This window comes from Lagenorhynchus albirostris, chromosome 10, assembly GCF_949774975.1.
Source record: "Lagenorhynchus albirostris chromosome 10, mLagAlb1.1, whole genome shotgun sequence".
Taxonomy (NCBI): Eukaryota; Metazoa; Chordata; class Mammalia; order Artiodactyla; family Delphinidae; genus Lagenorhynchus; species Lagenorhynchus albirostris.
The window spans coordinates 99565557-99591272 of NC_083104.1; the positions used below are offsets into that span (position 1 = coordinate 99565557).

At 50.2% G+C, this 25716-nt stretch overlaps 1 protein-coding gene and 1 long non-coding RNA gene across 5 annotated transcripts in view; one reads left to right on the forward strand and one right to left on the reverse strand.

Annotated features, from left to right (window-relative positions):
* The window catches only part of SSR1 (signal sequence receptor subunit 1), a 32297-nt gene extending 12571 nt beyond the window's left edge, over positions 1-19726 (forward strand). The window contains exons 7-9 of one of the 2 annotated variants that reach the window (XM_060163738.1): positions 369-462; positions 6248-6311; positions 19081-19726. In XM_060163738.1, coding sequence (XP_060019721.1) covers positions 369-462; positions 6248-6311; positions 19081-19222 — 300 coding nt within the window. In that variant the 3' untranslated portion in view covers positions 19223-19726. Of the gene's footprint in view, positions 1-368; positions 463-6247; positions 6543-19080 lie in introns of those variants that run through there. The other variant, XM_060163739.1, reaches the window with a different exon arrangement.
* Positions 1204-23708, reverse strand: LOC132527738 (uncharacterized). Of its 3 annotated transcripts, XR_009543064.1 has the most exons (8): positions 23348-23708; positions 22751-22979; positions 10518-10630; positions 10235-10400; positions 9470-9592; positions 9043-9238; positions 8785-8891; positions 1204-1444 (listed from the first exon to the last, which is right to left on the reverse strand). It is a non-coding gene; the product is annotated as an uncharacterized LOC132527738 (long non-coding RNA). The 3 variants fall into 3 exon arrangements; XR_009543062.1 differs by lacking the exon at positions 22751-22979; XR_009543063.1 differs by lacking the exons at positions 9470-9592; positions 22751-22979 and having other exon boundaries at positions 10239-10400.
* Between the last annotated feature and the right edge of the window lie 2008 nt (positions 23709-25716).

A 25716-nucleotide genomic window follows, 5' to 3' on the forward strand; every position in this document is an offset into this window, starting at 1 on the left:
CCAACTTTTGTTTAATGTGGAAATAAGTTTATTCTTTAAGATTTGATTCCCCAAATGAAAATCATTGTAAAAGTAGAAGTTCTTACTTGGTCTACCAATTGTATAGTAACATATGAAGCTTTATAGCAGAGGAAAAGGCCGTTAGAGACTGAAAATAAGTAATTGTGCAGATTTATTCCTTATTCTTTATAATTGGTGTAGACATGATTTTCCTGTCTCGTTAAAAAAATATTTGAGGAATATGTTTTAGGACTAAAAGAGAACATGTTTATTAATATATTTAAGTGGGTAGCTTGATGGGCGGTTTTAATATTATAGTAAATAATATAATGGAACTCCTTTACAATAATGTTTTTATGTTCTCTTAGCGCAAGAGACCCATACAGAAGGTAGAGACGGGTACCTCGAGTCAGAGTGATGTTGACATGAGCTGGATTCCTCAGGAAACTTTGAATCAGATCAGTAAGTACGCTTACAGGCTCGCCTGGGAAACTTTTCTCTTAAATGGAAATTAAGTATCTTAGATTTGGCAAAAAATGCTTGGTCAACACTCATCTTTTCATGGCTTGTACGAATCTAATATGATGAGCAATGAATGCATCACATTTTTATTCTGTGCACTGTATTTATGCTTTAATTTAGAAATGCTTCCACATCTGCAGTTTGTATACAAGTGTGTGAATTCTCTATATTCCTAACCTTTTTCCTGTCTCTCTTCTTTCCTGTTGCTTCAGTGCAGAGTAGGAGAGGTGAGGCAATTCATCTTTTTAATGGTGTTTGTTGTGGTGTTGGGAGCTGTTGTTTGTGAATACTTTACAGTAAGTTTATTGAATAAGGGAACGGTTTTCTATCACCATATTTATTAGAAAAACTGCCACCTACCCACTCTTTTTGAAAGAATAACCTACAGTACTGCCTGATAGTTTACCTAACGTATATTTCAGTTTTTATTATATATGCAGTTGGTTAAATATTAATCTTTATAGAAGAATATAGATTTTTTTCTCCAGTTGTAATTGGACTTTTTAAAAACATTTACCATAAAAGCAGTACGGCTTCATTGCTTTTTTTAAAACAACTTTTAAAAATTTTATTTATTTATTTATTTTTGGCTGCGTTGGGTCTTCGTTGCTGCACGTGGGCTTTCTCTAGTTGCAGTGAGCTGCTGCACGTGGGCTTTCTCTAGTTGCAGTGAGCTGCTGCACGTGGGCTTTCTCTAGTTGCAGTGAGCGGGGGCTACTCTTCGTTGTGGTGCTTGGGCTTCTCATTGCAGTGGCTTCTCTTGTTGTGGAGCACGGGCTCTAGGCGCACGGGCTTCAGTAGTTGTGCCCCAGGGGCTTACTTGCTCTGCGGCATGTGGGATCTTCCTGGACCAGGGCTCAAACCCGTGTCCCCTGCATTGGCAGGTGCATTCTTAACCACTGCGCCACCAGGAGGTCCTGTCCTTTTTTGGGGGCAGTGAGGGGAAGAAAAAAAGTTCAGAGATAACCTCCTGGCTCCACGAGTCCCATTTTCCATAAATAATTGGTACTTACGTGTTAGTCTAAGTGTTTTCTATACGTGTACCAGCTCATATGTCTGTTGTGTCTGTGTGTGTTTACACAGATGGCATCATGTGACACACAGTTCTACAACCTGAGTTCTTGTGCCTTGGATGTCTTTTTTTGATAATTATATATTTACCTTATTCTTTTTAATAACTACATAGTATTCTTTTACAATTCTTTTATATAAATGTGTCAGAATTAAGCCTACTCTATATTGAAGGATGTTTGTTATTTCCAGTTTTTTGCTCTTAAGATTAATACTCTAATGAATATTCTTAATATATAAAATTACGGGCTAATTTAAAAAATTAAGATGTAATTGACATATAACATTAGTTTTGCATGCACAACATAATGATTTGATATTTGTATAAAATGTGAAACGATTACCACATCATCTAGCCAACAGCACCCCACACAGTTACAAATTTTATTTTTCTTGTGATGAGAACTCTTAAGATCTGTTCTCTTAGCAACTTTCAGATATACAGTACAGTGTTGTTAACTATAATCACCATGTTGTATATTAAATACTTGTGACTTATAACTAGAAGTTATAAGTTTTGACCCCCTACTCCTACTTTGCCCACTCTCCTACCCGGGATAATTTTTTAAAAATTAATTAATTTATTTTTGGCTGCGCTGGGTCTTTGTTGCTGTGTGCGGGCTTTCTCTAGTTGTGGCGAGCGGGGGCTACTCTTCATTGCGGTGCGCGGGCTTCTCATTGCGGTGGCTTCTCTTGTTGGGGAGCACAGGCTCTAGGCACATGGGCTTCAGTAGTTGTGGCTCGTGGGCTCTAGAGCGCAGGCTCAGTAGTTGTGGCGCACGGGCTTAGCTGCTACGTGGCATGTGGGATCTTCCTGGAACAGGGCTGGAAACCGTGTCCCCTGCACTGGCAGGCGGATTCTTAACCACTGCACCACCAGGGAAGTCCCTAGGATAATTTCTTAAAAGTAGAAGAGCTAGGTCTAAGATTATGCACATTGTAATTTTTATGGAAAGTGTTCCATTTCCTTCCCGAAAGGTGGCGCCAACTTACATTCTCAGTAATGTGTAATATTGCCCGTTTCTCCTCCCCTCTTACTAATCATTCTCACGTGTTAAGTATAATAAAATGTTTTAATCTGCCAGCATGTTACAAAATGGTATCTCATTTGCATTTACAGTTAGGAATGAGGTTTGGCTTCTCTATGCATATTTGTTGGCTACTTATTGTTTCTTTTCCTGTGAATTGGCTGTTCAAGTTCTTCTCAGGTTTATAAATTGACTTGTCTTTCTATGTTGAAATGCAAGTGCAGTCTGGTAGGTGCTTTAGTAAGAGCACAGGAGGGGCCTTCTCCAGGTAGGAGAGTAGGGAGATCATTCACAGAAGGGGTTGACATTGGCCAATTCTTGAGTTCTGTGAGGGGGAGTCTTTTTTATGTGCTCTGCTACAGCCTTCTGACTTTCCTTCTAGCCGAATGGCAGCCATCGGATACCTTAAAGCAGAGAAATAACAAATTCATGTTTTTTGAAAAAAATTATGTGATAGTCTCATGGAGGCTGGCTAACAGGTGGGAGCTAGTGGACCCAGGGGTACCAGCCAGGTGATTTCAGCCAAGCATATGAGGACCCATTAGGGCCTAAGCTAAGGCAGAAGTGAATGGGAATAAAAGGGAAGAGAAAGGTATTTCAGAAGTGGAGCTGGTTGGGCTTTCAGTGGCATTTTGGTAGTTGCAGGAAGGGAGGAGTCAGGGTGCTCTGAGTTTGGGCAGCTGGATGGAAGATGGTCCCATTAACAGCAGGGACTCTAGGAGGAGGAGTGTCTGTGCACCAGGAGAGAGGGGTGTGCGCTGGATGTGCTGGGTGCGAGGAGCCCATGCAACCCCAGTGAGCGTGTGGAAACGTGTTCGGAGCACAGGCGGGCCAGGATGCGGAGACACCGGCACAGAGCCTAGGCGACAGCTGAGGGTCTCTGCAAGGATGGGCTTCCCACACCAACCGGCATTCCGTGTGGCGGGAAATGGAATTGGGCGGAAGTGTAGACCATGGCCTCTACAGTGCAGCAGGATTGCTTGTGTAGACTGGGAGATTGGTTTCATAGTATCTTTCTCCCTGACCTGTTATTCATGAACTTAAAAGCTGAGAATTATTACACTTACAGAGCAAAATTCCAATCATGTATAACTGTACTTTCATTCAGTAAGTATTACCTACAGTGTCATAACACTATGCTAGGTTCTGAGTGGTATGTTAAAAAGAAGCTAAGAATATATGTATTACTGTTTTTCAGAGTTTACATTTCTGCTTGAGGAAGAGCACATATGTGAAATAGTATGTGATTATGTGCTAGAATGAATAATGTGGACAACTTAAAAGTTAGGAAAGGGGGATCATATTTAGAGTCAAAGGAAGTCTTGTTGAAGGAGAGAATATCACGTGTGTTGGGTGATGAGTCTCGTTCGGAGTGTAAAGGAAGAAGGGTGGTTTGAAACAATTTGAGCCCATTACTAAGAAGTTTTTTCTTGTATGTTTTGCATTTCAGAGTAGGGTGCTTCAACTTCCCTGAGGTCTTTTAACTGTAAGTGACAGGTTAGCTGATTTTAATAGAAAAATTATAGGATCTTCGCTAAATGCTGTTTCATATGTGTACATAGGGAAACCTTCATCAGAAGCTGTAACTATGAAGTCTTCTGTGTAATGGGACTTTAACTCAGGGATCTGTTAGAAAACTGTGACATGTATCTCATTAAGTAAAAAGAAGTCCATCTGAAAGTTATTTATATAATATTTCCCCACAGGTGAGGTAGGAAATTAGATTATGCAGTCCGAGAAAGTGGAAAGGGACCAGTTTAACTTTCTGCTAACATCTTGCCTTTCTCTTTTCTAATATGAAAAAAGTTGCAGTGAGTTACCATTTTACTACAATTTAGTCTTTTTTTAAATGGGCAGGGAGGCATTTTCCGATCCGCCCCATTTATTCAATATGAGACATCATGTTTAAGGTTTTCTGTTTTTTTTTTTAAGTTTTTTAGGGTTTTGGGGGGGTCAGAAGGAGGTGGTTTCCTTTGATGACTGAGAGCACCATTATACACATTTCGTTGTTCTTTGCTGAAATGAAATGCCACTTTCTAGGCTGTTGAGGCATTTGGAGCCATTTTCCCCAAAGCTGGATGACTCTAGGCTGCTGTCTGTCTGTCTCGTTTGTCTGCTGCTTAACTCTGATGAGCTAGACATGTGGGAGGGGAAGGTTTTAGACTCACTGTTAAGGTAAGTTGGATCGGCTGTCTTCCTGATGGAGTGAAATCCATGTGTGTTGGACGAACAGGCTTTGCAGGTTCTCCGAGGCTCTTTTTTGTGTATTCCTGTATTTAAAACCCTGCTGCAGGGGGTTGACATTGTTGGGAGTCAGTAATGACCATTTCACATCCATAGTAACAGCTGTGTCCACACAGGTGGCTGTTAGATTGTGAAGCATTTTTTGAAAAAAAAAAAAAAAGATTCAGCTGCTGCTTGTATTTAAAAATTATTTAGGAGTAGAAGACGCAGTAATTCGTAGGCGAACCTTTCTGAAAATTTGATGAAAGTTGTAGGCTTTCTTTGTCAGAACAGTGCTTCTTTGCTCAGCTTTAGGCACTGGAGCCCCCAAAACACATCATTACCAACCTACTTAATAAAGCGCTGAGGCCAGCTCTCACGTGATAGTACAGTCATTATTCTTAAGCAGTTTTTAAAAAAGAATTTTTAGCTTCTAAATATTCTTCGTAAACATTTACTGTGTATTTTAAGCTGGAAAAGTAATTGTAATGTGTAACTTATTCCGCAAGGAACTTACATTCCTAATAGGTTAGGTGCTCCTAGAAAATATGAAAAAGACAATGGTCAGAGAGAAGACAGTCTTTCACTTTTTTTTAAAGAAACTTCTAGATGACTCCTTACTGGATAGAAGTGGAAGAAACTCACCACCAGTTTATTTTTTGCTTAATAGACCACACTAAGACTCTAATATAAGAGAAAAAAGTAAAAAGATACTGCTTATGTGTGTAGGATGCTTTTAATATTGATGTACTGTATAATTTCTTTTAACCTGCTGCTCATTTCAGGTAAATTTATGAAATTACCAAAAATTATGCAAACTACGTGGCGCTCGCTGCCTTTATAAATATTAAGTCTTTAATTTGTAACCAATATAAAATTTTTATGCTATTTGTAAAGAGTTTACTTATGCATGTATCACGTATAAACATGCTGAGCTGTAGAATTCAGGAAGATTTTGTATGGTAGCTTCAACATCACAGTGATCAAGATTAGATCTTTTCCCACCCTAATTGCAAAAAGATTTAATTGACATATAATGAATGACACATTAGTTCCAGGTATACAACATAATGATAGATAACTTGTACACATTGGAGAGTGGTCACCATGGTAAGTCATCATCTGTCACCATACAGAGTTACCAAAAATATTTTTGTGTGTGATGAGAACTTCTAAGATTTACTTAGCAGCTTACAAGTATGTAGAGTTTCATTTTGAGTTACCTCTTGAAGGATTATTTTAAAAGGTTAGTGAAAAAACCTATGCTAGGTAAGAGGCATTTATTATTAGATGGTCTTCTTGCATGTGTGTCGTTTTCTTAATGGTAAAGTTGAAGGAAAATGCTTTTGAATTGAACACATACATGACAGCCAGGCAAATCAGAACCTTCTCTTTTCTTCCAGATAAAGCTTCACCCAGAAGGCTGCCCCGGAAACGGGCACAGAAGAGATCGGTGGGATCTGATGAGTAAATGTTCTTTGTGCAACAATTCGGTCTTTACTTAACCCGCCCTAATGTTTTTCGGCCTGATGGGAATTAGTGCAGAGAAGCCATATCACCACAGAAGGCAACTACTACTTATGTGTGGACTGAGCAATCAGAGTCTGTGGCGGTAACATTGCTGAAAATGCACTGCATTTATTTTTCTAAAGTAACAAATTTGGTTTTTTTAAAACCATTAAAATCTGTGTGAGTGTGTGTGTATGTATGTGAGCAGTTGGTCTTACCAGAATCACTGTTGAACTATCTGAAGCATGCCTTTAGAATACTAACTATAATGCTATTGTCTCTTCCTTTTGGACATTTTCTGGCATTTCCCCCCAAAACTCAGCATTTGCCCGGTATGACTGCAGACGTCCTGCCCTGGACTGTTTTTAAAGAAAACAATGTTTCTCCTTTAGAAAAGCGCAAGTCCCGCTTGATGGCGCAAATCTGCATGTTGTCGCTGTTCTACAGCTAGTGTTCTAAAGGCGCGAGCCGGCCAGCTGCTTTTTAGCCGTAGAACTGTTTTGGTATTTTGCTGCTGTTTACTGTAATGCGCACCTTCCGAAACCTTCCCAAATAAGGTCAAGGAATTTGGGGATCTCTAGCACCAAAATTGTGAAACATGAAAATTCTGGTTTTGATATATAAAACCAATGGTTTTGATATATAAAACCAACTTCACTCTCTTTTTTGATAAGAAAAAAGGTAACATGTGGAAACTGAGTTGTCCACTGTTCTATTTCTGACCCAAGAGATAAAGCTCTGGGATTTTTAGACCACTCTGTTTGTTTTTTTAAGAGAGCATTTTTCTCTCCTTAATAGAAGCATCTTGCTTTAGGAGAGTTGCCTTGGTCTACAGACTAAGCAAACTTCCAACTAATCCTAAACCTGTTAAAGCGTTGGATAACTTTTAATGGTTAACAGTTGTTAACCGATTGTTTTTTATCTAATCTTTGGGGTATTTTGGTTGTTGATTTTTTTTCAAGTTAATCTGAAGAACTCCAAATTTTTAAGCACTTAAGATATCAGAACCAAAATTAATTGGGCTTCATAAAATCCCTCTTAGTTGCCCTTGCCCTAGGTAGTAAATTAAGTTTGGCGTTACTGTCAGGCTGGATAAGCAGCAGAGTAAAACAGTACGCACACATCCAAGGCGTCGCCCTCTGTCTTCAAGTCATATTCTCCCACATACATTTTGTAAGGGAATGGTAAATGAAATTTTAGTAGCTGTGTAATTCCTGATCTGTCTTCATTATAATGAACTGATCCCTCTTTGCTATAATCCCCACCTGCACCCACTCCCACACAAAAAACAATGAAGCAACACAAGTGAAAAACCTTTCCAAGTTGCGTAAGTCCTCATCTGAGCCAAAGACAATGACAATAAAAACAAGTTACTGTAGTGCTTCCCTGGTGGCACAGTGGTTGAGAGTCCGCCTGCCGATGCAGGGGACACAGGTTCGTGCCCCGGTCCGGAAGGATCCCACATGCCGCGGAGCGGCTGGGCCCGTGAGCCGTGGCCGCTGAGCCTGCGCGTCCGGAGCCTGCGCTCCGCAGCGGGAGAGGCCACACCAGTGAGAGGCCCGCGTACCGCAAAAAAACAAAAAAAAAAAGTCACTGTAAAGCTGTTAACCGCTTTGCAAGTAGGGCTAAGGTGTCAAATTAACTATATTGGCAATGCTAAGCTAAAGAAGCTTTCTATACCTGTAATATAAAGTGTTTTGAGTTTTTAATTGGGCTGTATGATCAGTAGTTTATTTTGGAAAGCTCTGTGAGCGCTAAGAAACTGCATGGTTTTTATTTGATGTAATATAGGAGACCCTCCACCTTCTCAAGGAATATTGATATATTTCAAAACATTTTTGTGAATGTCCAAATTTGTGAAATTACTAGGACATAATGAAGTAAGGTGTAATCAAAAAATTTAAATGACCTCTGCAGAGCATTTTATTGAATTCCTGGTGATACTTAGGCAATGGGAAAGCCACGCTGAGTTACAAGTGCCAGGCCTTCTGACTCCTGAGTAATCTGCCTTATCTGTACTAGACCTTCCATATCTGAGGTTCCAATTAGCGCACGGAAATTATCTGTCATGTTTTATTTTTTAGCACAGATTGGGAACACTAAATTCTTGAGTCCTCAGATGCCAGGGGTCTCTGTAGTGTCAGTGTTTAACAGAAACTAACTCCATAATGAATGGAATTCAATTCCACACATGGTTTGTTCAAGCACACTTACTTAATAAGTAGCCTGTTTTTTAAATGTCTTTTTTAAATGTAAATATTTGAAGTTTTTATTTGTTTTGATATATTAATTTGCTACACCAACTATGGTTTCAGAATTCATCTTCTGAACAACTTGGTTCCAGAGTCTGTAAAATGAGCTGAGAATCTTGTGTATTAAACCTGTCACTGGGGCGTGTGAGAATAATGTGTTCATAAAGCATGGATCTCACCTTGGTTGTGCAGCTGCATCATTCATTCCATGGTCTTACGTAGTAAGTGACTTGTAAGACTGTTCCTGCCCCCTTGAAGAGGGAAATGGTACCTCCAAGGTAGAAGCCTGAGGAAAACAGAAATCAGAAGGAAAGGATCATTGACTTGACTCTAGTGAAGTTTTTCATTTTAAATAAGCTTCAGAAAATAGTGACTTTGATAGGAGGAAAAGGCAAATTTAGATCTTAAAAAAAAAAAAAATTTAAAAAGCCACTGACCTGAAGGTGTATTTGCAGTTCATGAGCCTGCAAGTGTGTTTTGGCTCTACTGGGAAGAAGCAGACGGTGGTGATGTGATGTTGAAGCCTCTCCTTAATGACTGGTGCTATTTTGGAGGTACAGGAGTACACAAATGTAACAGTATGTGAGGCCCTTATATAGCATTCATCTTTCGTGGTACGATGATATCCATACCCTTGGGATGAAGGAAAATTTATTTGGCTAGAGCATTTAAATAACGTAATTTGTTTTTTAACGAATGAACTTGGCAGTACATACCATTTCTGCAAGATTTTGATAAATTACACCGTTGCATTTGAAGACATTTCCAGATACACTTGAAGTAATTTACCACAGTTTTGGATGGCATCATTTATAAGCTGTAAAATGAATAAATTTGCTCTAATTTTATTAAATAAAATCTTACTTTTCTTTGAACTAGTATCTCCAGCTTAGTGAAGAGCAACCTGATACATAAACAAGACCCTGGTTATTCAAGTGAATGGAATGTAGGTTCTGTTGTCAGGCTCATCTGTGTAAGATCATCATCCTTAGAAGAGAAAAGGAGGGAAGAACAAAACTTGGGGACTGAACATCTCAATAATTTCTTCAGGACTCTTACTCCTTTTTCATTGTCCACAAAAGGCTGGACTTATATAGTAGTTAATTATATAACCTGAAGTTTTAGAGTTTTTTTTCTTTGAGATTTTGGAATCATAAAGGAATATGATCAGGGTTTGGGTACCATTTAGCTGCTTTTTAATTTTTTTTAAGGCAGTAGGAAAGGAACTCATTTATTAAACATCAGCCCTGTAATGTGTTCCATTGGGCCTTTCCATTTATCATCTCATAAACCTTCGCAACAACCCACTGAAAGAAGGTGATGCTGTTCATTTTATACACGTGGGAAAACCCGAAACCTCTGAGTTTAAGAAGCTTGTGCGAGGTTTCGTACTGACTGGATTCAGACCCGTCTTACTCTGGATCTTAAACATTCTCTTCCCTGCACCAGGTTTAAGATGGAGACTTTATAAAACCAGGCATTCGGGCAGCTTAAACAAATACTTGGTTTTCTAGAATCCAGCAACTAGCAAGTTCAAATAACCTCATGGTTATTTCAAAATCATGGTTAAAAACATTTTCTTCAAGGTGGCTTTTCTAGTTTTGATTGAATTTTCAAGGACTGAAGGACTCACCTTCGTGTTAGAGGTGAGAGTGATGAGCTCCCTGTTCTTGGGCTACACACACAGGGGGATGGAGCTGGGAAGCGGGTTAGGTATCTGTCGAGTCTTCCTGTTCAGACAGCGGTTTCCCTCAGTAGGGCACAGTGGAGCATTGAAAAGGAAACCTAGCATCACCTGGAGAACACAGGAAGGACAGCCCTTATTTAAAGTTCAGAAATCACAGCCAGAGATGATTTGGCTGGGCCCTTCTTGATCCCCTGCTGCCCCTCACGTAGGTTTCTGTTACGGTACCTGTGAACGATTGATCACCTCATCCCGTCTCGTTGGCCTGTCTGCTGGGCCATGATCTTTGTCTTGCTGGCCTTTTGTCCCCGGCTTCTAGTTCACAGCCCTCACGTGGAAACCTAACACAAGGGTTTGAAGAAGACAAGAAAACGTGGGCCAGTGTTTACTGGCCGTCTTCCAGAGGACTGGACTCCTGATAACCCAGTATCTACTGTTGGCAGTTCTGTGAGGTTGAACAGAGAGCGCTGGGGTCGTGTGTGGTGTGCCGGCCTGGGGATCAGGACGAAGTCGGCCCCGGCCGGGAACCAGTGGTGACGGTGAGAAGGCAGCTCATCTCTGGCGTCTCGGGGTGTTTTTTACATTGAGAAATACCTGGAAGTCCCAGTTTGATTCGTACCTTTGCCTAATACAACGTTAAGTGATTTTTCTCCTTAAATCTAGTTTACTTAGCAAAAAGAAATAGGACTGAGGTGTCGAATGGACTCGTGTCGGTCTGCTTGGGTTCAAATCCCAGCTCCCTCTTCTGAGTTGGAGGCACTGGGCTTCAGCCTGGGGTGCCTGACCCCCGGGGTTACCAGGTGCCGAGGACACGGCCTGGCACGTGGGTGAGCGATGCCACAAACGCCGTGTCGCAGGAGCGGCCTGTGAAGCGCGCAAGGCAGGTGCGGGTAGTGCCTTTTGGGCTTCGTTGTGGAGTGATGGTTAAACTCGACCGAATAGAAAAGTGAAACAGTATTCGTCTTTAATGAAAAAGTAAACGCCTTAAGATGGACATGTAAGGGGGCCAGCTCTAATAACGGGTCTACTAATGAACCAGCGTTACGGGGCTGCCCGGGGCGTTAGAGCCTGCACACGCAGCTCCCCGAACACCTGGGGAGGCTGCACACGTTCCAGTGATGCCATCGCCCAGCGTTCAAAAAACATTTATGAAACGCCTCTCAGAATTTCTTACAGCCTCAGACTGAGCCACCCCAAGATAATCGGTCTTGACGTGTTTTCAGAAACCCATTGGTCCGATCATGCATCCGAATCACATTTGTCAAACAGGTGCTCGAGCTCTAAAAGCACGTTACGGAGGAGCGTGAGGACGTGCTAGTGGGCAGCGGCGCTCGGGGAGCAGATGCGCGTCAGGGCGCCGCGCTTCCGCTTCGCACGCCTTGTTCATCCGCCCGGCCCGCCGGCTCCGGCCCGGATCCCGCAGATGGGCTGCGCCGCGGGGGACGCACAAGGTACCTTACCGGGTTCTGGTCGCGCCACGTAGGATTTGCTTGGTAGTTCCTCTCTGAGGTAGGTTCCTTCGGTGGAAGTCAGGGTACCTGTCAAGCGTACGGGAACGCCTGGCCGCCGGCTCCAGTCTCCCGAGTACGCGCCGCCATCGCCCGCGGGGCGGGGTCCTCGGCGCCCCGGAGAGCGGGCAGCAGGCCTGCGGCCCCTGCGGCGCCGGGCACTTGAGTGTCAGAGTTGCAGTACTTTCCGGTCTTGCGTGACTTTCTCATCCTGTTCACGACCGAGTGACCGTCTCACAGTTAAAGCACCGCTACGTTTTTAAAATGTGCCCCTGCGAGGGGTGGCCTCTGTCCCCACGGAGTGGAAGCTTGACCCGGAGCAGCTGAGGCTGCCGTCCTGAAGCTGCAGGGCGCACGGTGGCGCGAGGGTGGCTCCGGTGGGGGACCTGCCTTCGTCGCATTCCTCCCGGACAGCACACGTGGTGGCGCCTGAAGACTCTCCTTTCAGGGACCAGCGGCGAGAGGCTGTGGCCGCCCCTCCGTGTCTGTGCCTCGAGGGCTTTCCCGCGCCCGCTGCCCGGGGCGCCTCCGTTCCTGGCACCAAGTCCCGTCTGCAGCTCCTCGGGAGACTCCCAGCCTGGCCTCCGTCCCCTCGTCCCGGCTTCTGTCCTCCCGTGCCCCTGGGCGGAGACCTTTCCGTCCAGAGTCCGGCGTGTCCTCTTGCCCCTCTGGCTGTTCCGGTTCCGGTCCTCCTGGGCTTCGGGCTTCCCCTTCACTGGGCCTTCAGTCTTCTAACTGCTTTTCAACCCAGCTTCTGCCCCAAAGGCCTCTCCTGGGATCTCCGCTCCCTCCTCGCCAGCCTGTGCATGTCCGCTCCCCGGCCTTGACCTGTGCGTCTAGCCCCTGGACGCCGGCCCTTGGATTCCCCCTGCCCTTCTAACTGCCCGTGATTCACTTTCACTTAAATGTTTTACTGTAACCCCAAACCGACAAGGCACAGATACGTTTATTTCCTCCATGAATCTCTCAGTCTGACTTCTTGTCCTTCTTCAGTAACATGACTCCTGTTTATCCAACATTAAATCTTCAAGAGGCCCACCAGGTACAGTGATTTGCCCTTAAGTATTTAATACATTCTTACTAATAAACCTCTGCTATGAATTAAATTAGATTTCAGTTCTCTCCATTTCAAAATCTTAACAACTTAAGAACTTTAAAGAAGTCTGAATCTATTCAGTATAGGCAAAAATACCGCTGGTTCAAAAGACTCCCTTCTTTTTACATTTCCTACTGCACTGCAAGAGGTCTTGGGCGTTTGCTATTTTAATTCTAGCGGGCAGTGTATTTTAGTCAGGCTGTTTATGACAAAACGTTCTTCTGCAGTGTGGGTTTTATCTGGTGACTGTGAGAAAGTTATCTGGCCACCTTTAGGACTGACTAGTTAATGAAACATTTGAGAAAAGTTCCTGCTCAGTGAGTTATCTGGAAATCACAGTTTTTCCAGTTTGGTAAACCCAAGAACACCCTTTTTTCTTGGTTATTTCCATTGGTCCAACCTACTGCCTAAACTCGTCTTCAAACGCATCTTTTTTGAAAAAAAATTAATTTATTTTTGGCTGCATTGGGTCTTCGTTGCTGTGCGTGGGCTTTCTTTTTAGTTGCGGTGAGCGGGGACTACTCTTCATTGCCGTGTGCGGGCCTCTCACTGCGGTGGCCTCTCTCGTCTTGGAGCACCGGCTCTAGGTGCGCGGGCTCTAGAGCGCAGGCTCAGTAGCTGTGGCGCACGGGCTTAGCTGCTCCACGGCACGTGGGATCTTCCTGAACCAGGGCTCAAACCCGTGTCCCCTGCATTGGCAGGCGGATTCCTAACCACTGCGCCACCAGGGAAGCCCCTAAACGCATCTCTTTATTTGCATATCCCTAATTAAGGCTGATCTTGAAAGGATTTGCGTTCAATACAAAATGATTTGTAAAGTACCAGTGCGTTTTACTGCTAGGTCTTCGTCTTTGCGAAGCACAAAGTGCATCTAAAATATTAAGCAAAGAAAGGAAGCTACGATCTTAATCTTAATTTCCCTCTGGAATTTGTAAAAAGCTTTACATATTTTCAACCTACAAAATTTAGACATTTCAAGTAACAAGTTTTGTCTTCGAATGAAGAAGATTTAAGATGAGCTTTACATGTGCTGTTTGGCTGTGAGCTCTTTAGACTTTTCAAATGATGGTCATAAGACACCCCACCCCGACACACACACACACACACACACACACACACACAGCTCTTTAGACTTTTCAAATGATGGTCATAAGACACCCCACCCCGACACACACACACACACACGCGCGCGCGCGCGCGCATATTAAGTTTCGGTTCCCAGTAATTAGAGACTGCATACTCTGACCGTTTAAACGTTTTTAAGTAGGCAGAGATGCCTCTTTGGTTTAACTTCATCAGTATATCACTGAGTCAGTACCGAACATTTCCTTCTTTCCATGATTTTGTTGTAAGTGGCAGAGCTGAATTAATGTGTTCTTCATAGAAACAGGGACTTTGGATTAGAAGCTGTGCATACTCTGGCCTTTTAGTCTTTGTAACTGTAATATTTTTAGTCTTCTCTGCTGAAGGGAAATGAATCAAAAAATATTAGGGCAGTGAGAACCAGCATTTTAATTTCTTCTCTACAATATGGCTTGAAACACTCAGTATTCAGTAAATTTCAGATTAGTCCAGAGTCTGAAAAGAAATACACAAAATGCTAGAGCAGCTTTTGTGGTAGAGTGGCGGATTTTTTTTTCCTTTTCAAAGTGTTTGTAATGTGCTTATATTTTAGAATGGAAGAAATAAATACAAGTGTTAAATTTATTTGAGCCTCCTACGATGAGTATAATAATCGCGATGGCTGTGGGCAGCTTGGCTGTAGCCCAGAAAGAAAGTGAGCCCATTCGAAAACTTAAGATGTTTCTGTCGCTTTACCTACTCAGAGAAAATCAAGACAGATTGGTAGAAAATCCTCAAAAGATGTTTCCTTGGACGGCACCCAGGTTTGCTTCTCATCTGTTATGCCTTCGCATTAATAAACCACCTGCACCTCCATCTGGGCCTGTGTCAGCCTGTGCTCGGCACTGCCGGCCCTCCCAGCCCTGGTGCCCACACGGCCCCACCCCCCGCCGTGGCAGTGACTCCCTCTGCCCAGACGCCCCCTGCATCGGCGCCCCCGCAGCCTTCCGTCGTCAAGGGCGCCTGCCTCCCGATGCCTCACGCCACCCTGGGCGTCGGCCTCGTCCCTCCCCGCTCCCCGGCCCTTCCGCTGCCCGTCACCCCCTTAAGCTTCGGGACAGCGAGAATTTCCAGTTACTGAGTCCCCAAGTCTTGGAATGGTACCTGGCATGTGGTAGGTGTTTAATAAATACGAGTTAACCTCACAGCCCTGCAGTGAAGTAGGCAACACCCCCGTCTTGCAGATGAGGAAACTGAACGTACGAGTCCAATGACGTACTGAGACGCGGTTGACTGTGAAGTGGCAAAGCTGAGACCGGAACGCAGGCTGGTCTGTGTCCAGAGCTTTCACAGAATTCTGTTGCCTCCCTCGTAATACAGAGGTTCTCCCGGTGGCCGCCCAGTCCCCATTCACTGAAAACCCTGGAGAAAGGAGGTCGACTTGCCGGCCTCATATGTGCGCAGTGAGGATTCTAGGGAGGGACCGGGGCTGCAGCTCCACCAGGAGGCATTTACCAAACAGAGCCAAGGAAACTGGCAAGTGAGTGCCCAGGAGTTGCCGGGAAGGTGGCTCAAGTGAAATCCCGTGGGTGAGTTCCAGAAAAAGGAAGTGAAACAACAGGGGTGTCACAGCCGAGCTTCACACAATCAAGTTAGTTCCCAAATCGTGAGTGACATGTAACCTTAAATAGTTTTCGTTAAACGTATAATCCAAGCTTGGCAAATTATATCAAGTTGAGACAATGAGATAAGCTATCAGAGGTGACAGCTCCAAAAGGAGAGTTTCAAGTCTGGAGGCTAGCTGTGTCATTAAGACTTAAAAAAAAAAGTTGCTAATTTTCTTATAAGGGAATAGTTCACTATTTGCATCATAACTTTAAATCAGTAGTATTCCTCCTCTGCAAGAATCCTCCAAATGACAGGGAAACATTTTCAAGCAGAACCCTAACTCCCAGGCCCCCTGAAACCTGTCTGCGCGGGTGTGTTCTGCTGCCCTCTGCTGCACACGGGTGGTACAGCCATGACGGTTCATTCCCAAGGCATCGCCAGAAAGACTCAGTTGTCCTCCCCTAAAGCAAGCCAACTACTCCAGACACTGCAACCCACCGGCCTGGGCATCCTGTGCTCCACCCCCGCCCCAAACCAAACGTGGGACTAAAGTGAAAATAACTGCTTTTGCTAAGACGTCAGTGAAGTGACTTGGATTCAGCTGAGTGATCATGTCACCTGGAGAGCTGGCCACACACAGCACGTGCTCTCTGGAGCCTCGTCTCCCAAGAGGAACTTGGTCTCAGACAAAGCCACTGCCCGTCTGCTCTGCCTGCATCACGTCCACACACACACGTGTTTACTTCGGATGCACTGGTGAAATACTTTCTCTCATTGGACAGGAGTATGATGGTTAACAGCCCTTGTTTGAATCCAGACTCACCCACTTAGCAATCTTACACAAGTCACCTAATTGGTCCCACCTGTTTCTTCTTCTCTAAAATGGGGATAATTGTAACTAAAATTATTAGTTATTAACGTTCAATGAATGTAAAGCCCTCACTATACGCCAGGTGTTTGGCTGGATTTGTTGAAGATACTGCATGTGAAAAGAAAGCTGACCCCAGTGCCTGGCCCAGAGTAACCTAATTTCCACTGCTAGGAATGTATTGTTTTTCCTCATTCCATAAACAATGTTCATTTGTCAGCCAACTGAATACCATCATTATCAACTTTTTTTTCCCTAGAACTGTGAAATTCTGTTTAAAAGGTGTGGTCCTGATATTTTTCCTGTACTTAATAGAGCCTCATATAATATTCGAGCTGGAAAGAATCCAGGTCATCTAGGCCGGCTTTCTGGCCACCTGGGCAGGTGGCCGATCCCATCTGTGGACAGCTCAGCTAGCAGACAGTTCTCGCTGGAGCCCAGATCGACCGCCTTGCGGTCTGTGTCCTAGTTCTGCCTTCCGGACCATCTTTAAAAAAATCTGCTTTCTCTCCCTTACAAGTGTGTGTGTGTGTGTGTGTGTGTGTGTGTGTGTGTGAGTGTGTGTGTGTGTGTGTGTGTAGACCTCTATCACTCCTTCCTTTTAATAACTACCTCAACCTAATTTTTTCCCAAGGAAACAGTGCCTTTATTAAAATGATGGGAATTGTCTGCCCACTTAAATCTTTACCTATTTTATTGAATAATGGAAATTAAAGGGTCCAAAATGATTGCTTGAGATAAAGGATGAAATCATTGCCATTCCTTCGCCCTCCAAACGAACCACTTCAACACTTATTTCTTGCTCTTAGGCGGCATTCACCAACCTTGCTGCCCATAAGATTGGGGATGGAGGGGGGGGGTTTGCTTAGGGCGCCGTGGCCAGAGCTGCCGATTTTCGCTCCGGGCCGGCGCCCAGGAATCTGCATTTTAATACCCACCAGCGGTGCTCCCACAACTGCACTGCAAAACAGTCGCCAGGAGAGTCTGGGTCTCGCTTGATGGTCCTGCTGGCTGCAGAGCGGTGAGCCGGCCTGCCCTGCTTGCCCTCGGGAAGCCCTGGACTAGCTTGTGGCAGGACAGCGCACGCGCCACAGCCAGTGGTGTCAGCCTGGACCTGAGTGGCCCCCCTGTCCTTGTACAGAAATGGGGCTGCTTCACTGCCCCCCCGCCGTTGTCTCCTCTCGCGTTGGATGCCTGAGGCCAACTGAAAATGGTGGTGGGACGCGGCCCTGCCCCGGCCCTGGTCCCCAGTGGGTGGGCTCCCCACGGTCGGTGAGCAGGGGACACACGCAGCGCCCACGTGGTGGCCGTGCCTGCGGTGCCACCGCTGGTCCAGTCCCCCGAACCCCGGCTACGAGGCGCCACCGGGACCCTCGGCGATGGTCTGGTCCCTCCCACGGCCTGCAGGAGCCGGACCCAAACCTCTCGTTGCGCGTCTGCGTCTCCGTCCGACTTCTGAACCCAAGCCCGCACCGTCGCCGCTGAGCTGCTCGGTCCATCCCCGCCCCCAGCCTCGCACGCCCGCCCTCCGCCTACACGGGGGCGCCGGTGCCCTGCCCTCACCTGCCCGTCCGGCACCGAGTCTGGGAGCAGCCTTTAACTTTCATAGTTTGGAACTTGGAGAGAAGCTGCGAAACACTGCAAAGGAATTCCCCACACCCTCCGCCTTCACCCAGATCCTCAACTGCTGACTTTCGCTACAGACACACCTGCACGAGACGCGCACCGTCCCTGACCCCTCCCGGGAACAGGCACGCTCTCTGACCGGGGGACGAGCCACACTGCTGCAGTGACTGCCAAGCCACAGGCCACGGCCAGCGCTCAGCACCTGGCCCAGCACCGCCCCCGGCCCGTCCTCCTGCCTCGGGAGCCCGTCCGGGTTCACGCGTTCCGTGCACTTGTCACGTGTCCGTGGTCCCCTTGGGTCTGGACGATTCCTCAGCCTTTCAGGACATGGGCGCCTTGAGGCAGTGCGGGCCTTGTGTGCTGCGTCCTCGTGACTGGGCTCAGGTCACGCCCTTTCGTTAGGAGCCACGCGGCAGGGCTCCCGGCCCTTCCTGTCCATCCCTGGGACGTGGGTTCGGACCGCGGGCAAAGGTGGGGCCCTGCGTGCTTTCCCGGCCCCTCCTCCTCGAGGGAAGCTTCCCGGCACCGGGGCTAGGTCAGCGGCCTGGCCCATCACGCCCCGGGCACCGGCCGCCCTGCCCTCCCTCGGGCTCCCAGTCCAGACCTGGCACAGAGCGGGTGCTCCACAAAGGTCCGCTGAGTGAACGAAAGAATGAGGGAGACTCTCTGGGAGCCGCTCTAGTTCCAGAGCAGAGCCCCCCAAACCTCTCCGCACGAGCCTGGGCGCGTTTCTGCTTTACGCCTGGAGCATGGCTACGCTTCGGGCTTCGCTTCATGCCGGATTCTCACTCAGAGCATGAAAGTCTGACTAAATCCCAATAACGATTTCTTCTGGGAGTCGCAGAATAGACTAATTTTAGAAAGTGGACCCCAATCCGAGACTTCTCCATTTGTTTCTTCATGGGGGGCGGGGTGGGGGGAAGGGGATTCTCTGGGGCTTTTGTCATTCGCCCCGGCCTCCCTGTGCCCCCGACCCCGCAGGGAGGCCGCCCAGGAGCTGACCGTCTCCCTTTGCTGTTTCAGACGCAGGAAGGGGGAGGCGCAGATGTCGCCAGCGCCCCCGCAGCGCTGCCACCCCCTCGCCACGCGGGCGGGGCCCCGCCACCGAGGCTGCTTGCAGCAGAAACACGCCGGCCCCGCTCCTGCACCGCTCTGCTCCTCGTGAAGGCTGGGACGGCGCTGGCCCCTCGGCGGGATCTGCGGAGGAGCCACCGCCGGGCTGGCTGTGTGGCAGGGCTCAGCGGCCTCTGCGGAGCAGCTGCTGTGCGGTGTCGTCCTCTGCCCGCGGGAGGATGGGCCACCGTCCCCACCGGCGAGGACGCGTGAACCCGGGGACCCACGCCGCCGGGTCCTCCGTTTGGCCTGCGCTTCCCCGTCACGGGGACGGTGACCCGGGCAGGATGCCAGCCCGTGATGTGGTGGCTGGAACACACACCTTAGCGGCCGCCGGTGTCGACTTAGGGGATGTTCAGAGACGAGCCGGGCGGGGAGGGCTTGGTGCCGAGATGAGTGATGCTTCGTGTGGGCACGCGTCCAGGTGACGGGGCCCTTCCCCCAAGCGGAGGCCCGCGTCTGTGTGTTGGGCTCACAACAGGTTCTTATGCTGACGTGAACTGAGTTGAACTGCACTGAATCGAATTGGATGGAAATAAATTGAACTGAAAGGCTACCGACAAGCATCCACTCAGCATCTTGCTGAGTGCCAGGCCCCAGGGGTCAGGGATGCACAGGACCGTCCCTGGTTCCTGCCTTTGCACCAGCCAGGCCGTAACTGTGCGGCAAGAGCATGCCGGGCTGGGAGGGGGGCACGAGAGGCGTGGGACTGTCGGGGGAGATGCTCTGAGCTGAGCCTGCAATAGCAGAGCAGGGGGGACGTGCAGAGACACACTCGCACGGAGGAAGCGCATCTCAGGGGTGGCCCGTAAACCTCACGTGTGGAATCACCTGGAACATCCCCCAGACCTACAGCAGAGTCTCGGGGAGCTTGGCCCAGGGATCTGCATTTTCAAACAAACTCTACAGGTGGATTCAAAGTTTGAGACTCGCTGAGGGGAGGGGGTGACAGGGGGCCAGGCAGTGCTTTTCAGGGGGTGGGTGCGTCGGGGTCATTCCCGAGCCAAGAGACACTTCAGAGCACGTCGGGCCCCCCTGAGAGGCTGCTAACTCTCTCCCACACTGTGCCTCCGCCCTGGAGTCTAGGTGTTTGCTTTGCTGATAAGCTCCCCGGTGGGTGAGGCTGCAGCTGGGACACAGGTTTGGAAGATTCCAGCCAGAGCGAAAGAAGCCCCATGGCTCTTCTCAGGCTCTGGGGAGCAGACGGTCGTGATCCTTGGGGCACTCGGATATGACCAGATGCACCTTCCTTCTCTCCACACCCATCCCAGGTCTCAGGCCCAGGAGCACGGCGCTCAATACAATCACGAAATGCCTGGTGCTCCCGGATCTGAAAGTGAGGCACCCGAGCCACGCTGCCCAGGGGTCCCAGCCGGGCAGGCTGGAGGTCTGAGATCCAGGCGTCGGCAGGGTTGGTTCCTCCCGAGGCCTCCCCCTCCTTGGCGCATAGATGGGCATCTTCTCCCCGTGTCCTCACACGGACCGTGCACACACATCCCTGGTGTCTGGGTCCAAACTTCCCCTTCTTATAAGAAGACCAGTCAGATCAGATTAGGGTCACCCTAACTTAATCACCCTTTGAAAGGCCCCTCTCCAAATACGGTCACATTCCGAGGCGCTGGGGGGGACACAATTCAGCCCATAACAGGCAGCATTTCCTTAGCTATGACCCTGATCATATACATGGTTAAGGGCTTTGATTGTCTAAGTACCATCTCTCAAGTTGAAGCTGCCCTTCCTTTCCTCGTGGTCCAATTAGCTTTATCTTCAGATAAACATGTAGCATTGGCAGAAATTTTTAGATTTCTAAGCAGCTTTTTGGTGGGCCTCTAACTCTAGTATCAACACAAAATTAAACCCTGGGTCCAGAGCTTCCCAGCCGACGCCAACCCTGCAGTGTGACAATGCAGAAGGCCTTGCCCAGCACCCCTGGGACTCCAAAGGCAAACCAGGACCCTCATCAGCGAGCACCCCTCACCCACGCCCTGGGCCTCTGGCGTCTCCCGCCTCCCTCGATGGCTCCTCGCGGACCGCAGAGGAGCCCAGGCCCCGCCAGGCCAGCGCTCGGGTGGGGAGCCACTGTCGGAGGGAGGGACGCGGCGCAGGCTTGGCAGCAGCAGTCCCAGCTGCGATGCCCCCTCCCCGACTCAGGGTCCCCACTGCCTTTCAGAAAATGGAAAGTCTCCAAATGAATAGATGATGGATGACAATTTTGCGTAGCGTGTGGAAGCACCCACAGAGGTCATGTCCGGGAGACTATGAAGCCTTTCCTCTATAATTAGAAGGAGGAGGAAGGCTTTTCCGTCCCCAGCTCCGTGTGACTACGGCTGCCACCGCCCCGGTCACGGCACCCTCGAAGGGCCTCCCTCTCCCCACATGTCCCTGGTACAGAAGCTGAGGGTCTACTCGGTGAAGGCCTCAGGTCTCAGAGAGGCCTGGGGACTATTATTTTAGGCGGCTTCTATGCACTTGAAGCTCTGTAGGTACCTGATGTTTTGGGAAATGGGCACTTAACACCCATTCTGGAGATAAAGACATCAAATCCAGAGAAGCCGAGTCACCGTGGGGCTGGGATTTGAACCCAGGTCTGTCTGGCTCCGAATCCCATCAGCTGTCCCCGTGTCGCCCTCAGGACACTCTAGGCTGGGCAGGTCCAGCCTTCGGCACAGTAGGAAGCTCCCCGGAGCTTTAAAAGCTCTCCGCGTGGAGCCCCACCCCCCAGAGACCGTTTAATGGGCCTCAGGTGAGGCCCCATCGCCAGATGGAACAGTCCCCAGGTGACCGTAATGAGCCGCCCAGGGAGAAGCCCGGCCTGCCACGCGCAGCACCCGCGAAGGTCGGAGCCACAGCATATGCCCCCTGTCCCCCCGCCAGTGGGTGGACTCATTCACTGAGAACTCGCATGTCCACGTGGCCCGGGCAGAAGCCCCAGTCCTGGTGCTGACCTGCTTGACGGATGAGACCCAAAACTGTGTCCCAGACAACATGGCCGCAGGGCCTGCCCACCCGGGCTCTGTCCCCATCTGCAAAACGCACACCCCAACGTGCAGGCGCCGGGTTGAGGTTTGGAGGGGACACAGGATAACTGCCCCACGCGTCCTCCAGTCTAGCTGAGGAGACACAGCTCAGCTAAACAAAAGAAATGGGGAAAAAGGACAAATACATTCCACCATATAAAAAGAACCAAGCAAGTGCCCAACTGGGGGGTGCCCCATCGGGTGTGTGGGCCCGAGCGACGGTGGGCACAGGGAGGAAGAGACAGGTGTTTGCTATCGAGAGATGGGCTGATTGTGAGCCCTGCCTGATCGCGCGCGCGCGCGCGCGCACACACACACAGCGCCCCCCCCACACCCCCTCCCACCCCCGGCTTCAGCGCGAAGTAGGTTAATCTTTTTGCACGGCCGGAGAGAGTGCCGTTTCGCGGCTCTGCAGGCACAGGGAGCGTGGTTTCTTTGCCCCAGGGGTAACCCCATAAAGCTGCTTGGAACCCCCTTTCTTCTCTCTCTCCCCCTCCCCAATGACCTCAGTGATCCCCAGAGCTTCAGCTCCTACACAACTCAAATCCGGCTGCAGCGCTCACCTGTCCCCTGAGCTGCAGACGCCCCACCTGGATGCCTGCCCACTGGACGCCCGCAGTGGGCCCCGCAAACTCCCCCTGCTCCTGGCGACAGCCCCATCCCCAAGTCCTCCTCTGCGGAACTTTCCATCCGGGCAGCTCAGGGACAGCCGACTGGCCCTCTGCTCCAATACTGGCATGTGAACCAGAGGTGGGCATGAGGCTCCGGCCAGAACGGGTCACTCCCGGGTCCCTGGTGAAAAGGAGCAGAGGAGTGGCTGAGCTGGGGAACAGGAGGGGGGCGGACGGGGGTCAGAGCGCGGAGAAGGCGGCTCTAGCACCGGCCCTGGGGTGCCTGCACCGCCGAGCGCCAGGAGCCCTCCCGGTGCAGCCCCTAACACTGTCCCATGTTTGCATGAGCCGGTCCGAGCTGGCTTCTGTCCCTTTTTGCCATCAAAGGCTCCTCGAACAAGATGAGCCCACGGCCTCCAGGCCCAGCGACCAGCTCCTGGCCGGCCCCCCGGCTGCCGTGGTGGCCGCCCCGACCTGCACCCCGGCGCCTCGTTCCCCCGCGGCGCCCGCGCCCCGCTGCACCCCTCCATCCCCCTCCAACCCCCTCACCTGGGTCCGGACGACTTCAGCCATTTCCTCCCTGGGACTCCCGGCTCCGCTCCGCCCTGCGCTCCGCCGCGGGATGTTTCTAGAACCAGCTCTGATCCGACAATCGACCTTCATCGACCCCCTCCTGCCTCCAGGACCGCGCTCTCGACCACAGCTCTCTAATCCGCGGGCTCACGTGCGCTTCTCGCTGTCCCCGCCAGCGCCCCGGCCCGGGCCACTCAACGGCGTCGTCCCCTCCGAGGGCGACTGGCCTGCGCCTCCGTCCCCCCAGGGCCCCTCCAGATCCCGAGGCAGCGGAGTCTGCGCCTCCCTCACCCTGCGGCTTCCTACCAGGCTCCGCAGGCCCCGGGCGCCCGCAGGTGATGCCTGAGCGAAGGAAAGAGGGATCCACCCACCACGTGCCTCCCGGGCCCGCCCCGCCCCGCCCCGCCCCTCCCCGCCCCTCCCGCCCCGCTTCCAGCCTCCCTCCGGGGCTGGAGATCAGCGTGATATCGATGGGAAGCTCACCTCCTGGAAGCCAATCCGCACGCCTTTCTGGCTCCTTTCTTTCTCCCCCAATTAAACAAAATCTTAAAAAACCCTGCGGTATGGGGGGGATGACAAGGTGGAGCACCAAGGACTTGGGGGGAGTGAAACTAGTCTGTCACCTACTGTGATGGCGGATCCACGTCGTGGACGTTTGTCCAAACCCACAGGACGTCCGCCACCGAGAGTGAGCCCTCGTGCCAACCGCGGCCTCCGGGGGACAGGGACAGGGGCCGTGCAGGCTCATCCGCTGTAGTGGACGCCCCCCGCCCCGGCGTGCTGCGGCTGTGAGGATGGGGCCGGTGGGGACAGAGAGTAAAACCTTCCTTTCCGTTTTGCTGTGAACCTAAAACTAGTCTTAAGGAAAAAAAAAAAAAAAAAGACAATACGTAACAGGAAAAACTGGCTCGGGTGCAATTCAGTTTCAGTAAAGATGAGGTGCTTCCCTCCTTTCCTGTTCACGCCACGCCTCCACCCACCTCTGCCCACACCCCGCTGCCTCTGCTTCCAGGCTCCACTCCCACTGAGGCTGACGGGCTCCTTGTCCCTTCACTCAGGGTCACCATGTGGGCACCTTTAGCCCCCCCTTCTCCGGCAGGATCCAAACTCTGGAGAGTCAGCACTTAACCTCAGGGGGAGCAGGGCTGGGCCCTGGTGCTGGTGAGCGGGGAGGGAAAGCAGGTGGGAATGATCTGGAAGATTCCAGAAGGACGTGGGCCAGGCCGCCGGCCCTGCTGCTGCCTGGTAGGGCCCTGAGGCCCAGAGCTGGGAGGACGGCGTCCCGGGGGACAGGGCACAGGCCACCCGGGGCAGATGGTACTGTCACCAGGGGTGGGGCTGGGCTGTGGAGGACACGGCAGGACGGCGGGCAGCTCCCGGCCACTGCGACTGTGCAGAGCCCGGGGAGAAATAAGCGGGCGCTTGAGGCTGGGGGACAGCTGCCAGCGACCCGCGGCCAGTCGGCTGACACACAGCCCTGGGTTCTGGGCCCCTGGGGAGGGGTGGGGGTGCTTAGGCAGGTGTTGCTTAGGCAGCTCTGGGGATGCCTCTAGCCATCTCCCGCCGTCCCGGTGGACGCCGGCTCCCCACCGTTCCCCGGAGGCCGCGGCCCCTTGGTCCTGGGGGAGGCCTGGTCGGGACGCGGGGTGTGTGTACGGTCCGCCCAGGGGCTGCAGTGAGGCCCCGGGCGCCTGGGCGCACCTGCCCCCCGCCAGGGTCCCCGTGCCCGAGGGAGCCCATCTTAAACAGCAAACAAGAAACACCACGGAGGTGGGGAGGAGAGAGAGAGGAAAGGAGAAAGGCTCTCCCTGCGTTTCGAACAAGGCTCCCCCCAACCCCACGTCTTCGTTTTGCTCCGGGTCCCGCAATTGCCTGGCCAGCTCTGGCAAAGGGCCAAGCAGGTATCAGAAGACAGGGGCCCGGAGGTCCAGGAGGGAGGCGCCTGCTCCCAGAACTCAGAGCTGCGGTCGGGCCCATGCAGCACTCACGCAGCTTCGCTTCCTGGGCCAGGGCCTGGTTCCGGGGTGCGGTGGGGTCCCTGTGCCGCTACAGGTGGGTGGGTAGCTACACGGGCTGGAGAAGAGGGCAGGCGGGGTGTTGGAAGGAAGGTCCTGGCGCATTTCCTAGATTTCAGAGTTTTTCCAGCCCAGACGACGGCCTCGGTGTTCCTGACGGCACAGCCGACGGGCAGGAGCCCGGGACTGTCATTCCTGGGACAATGGTTTTCGAACTTTCCTGGGCTTCAGAATTCTCTGGGAATTCCCTCCTGAGAAAAATTTCTGAATCAGTAGGTCCGGAATTTTTAACGAGCGACCCAGGAACTCTCTTTAGTGGGCCTGGGTTGT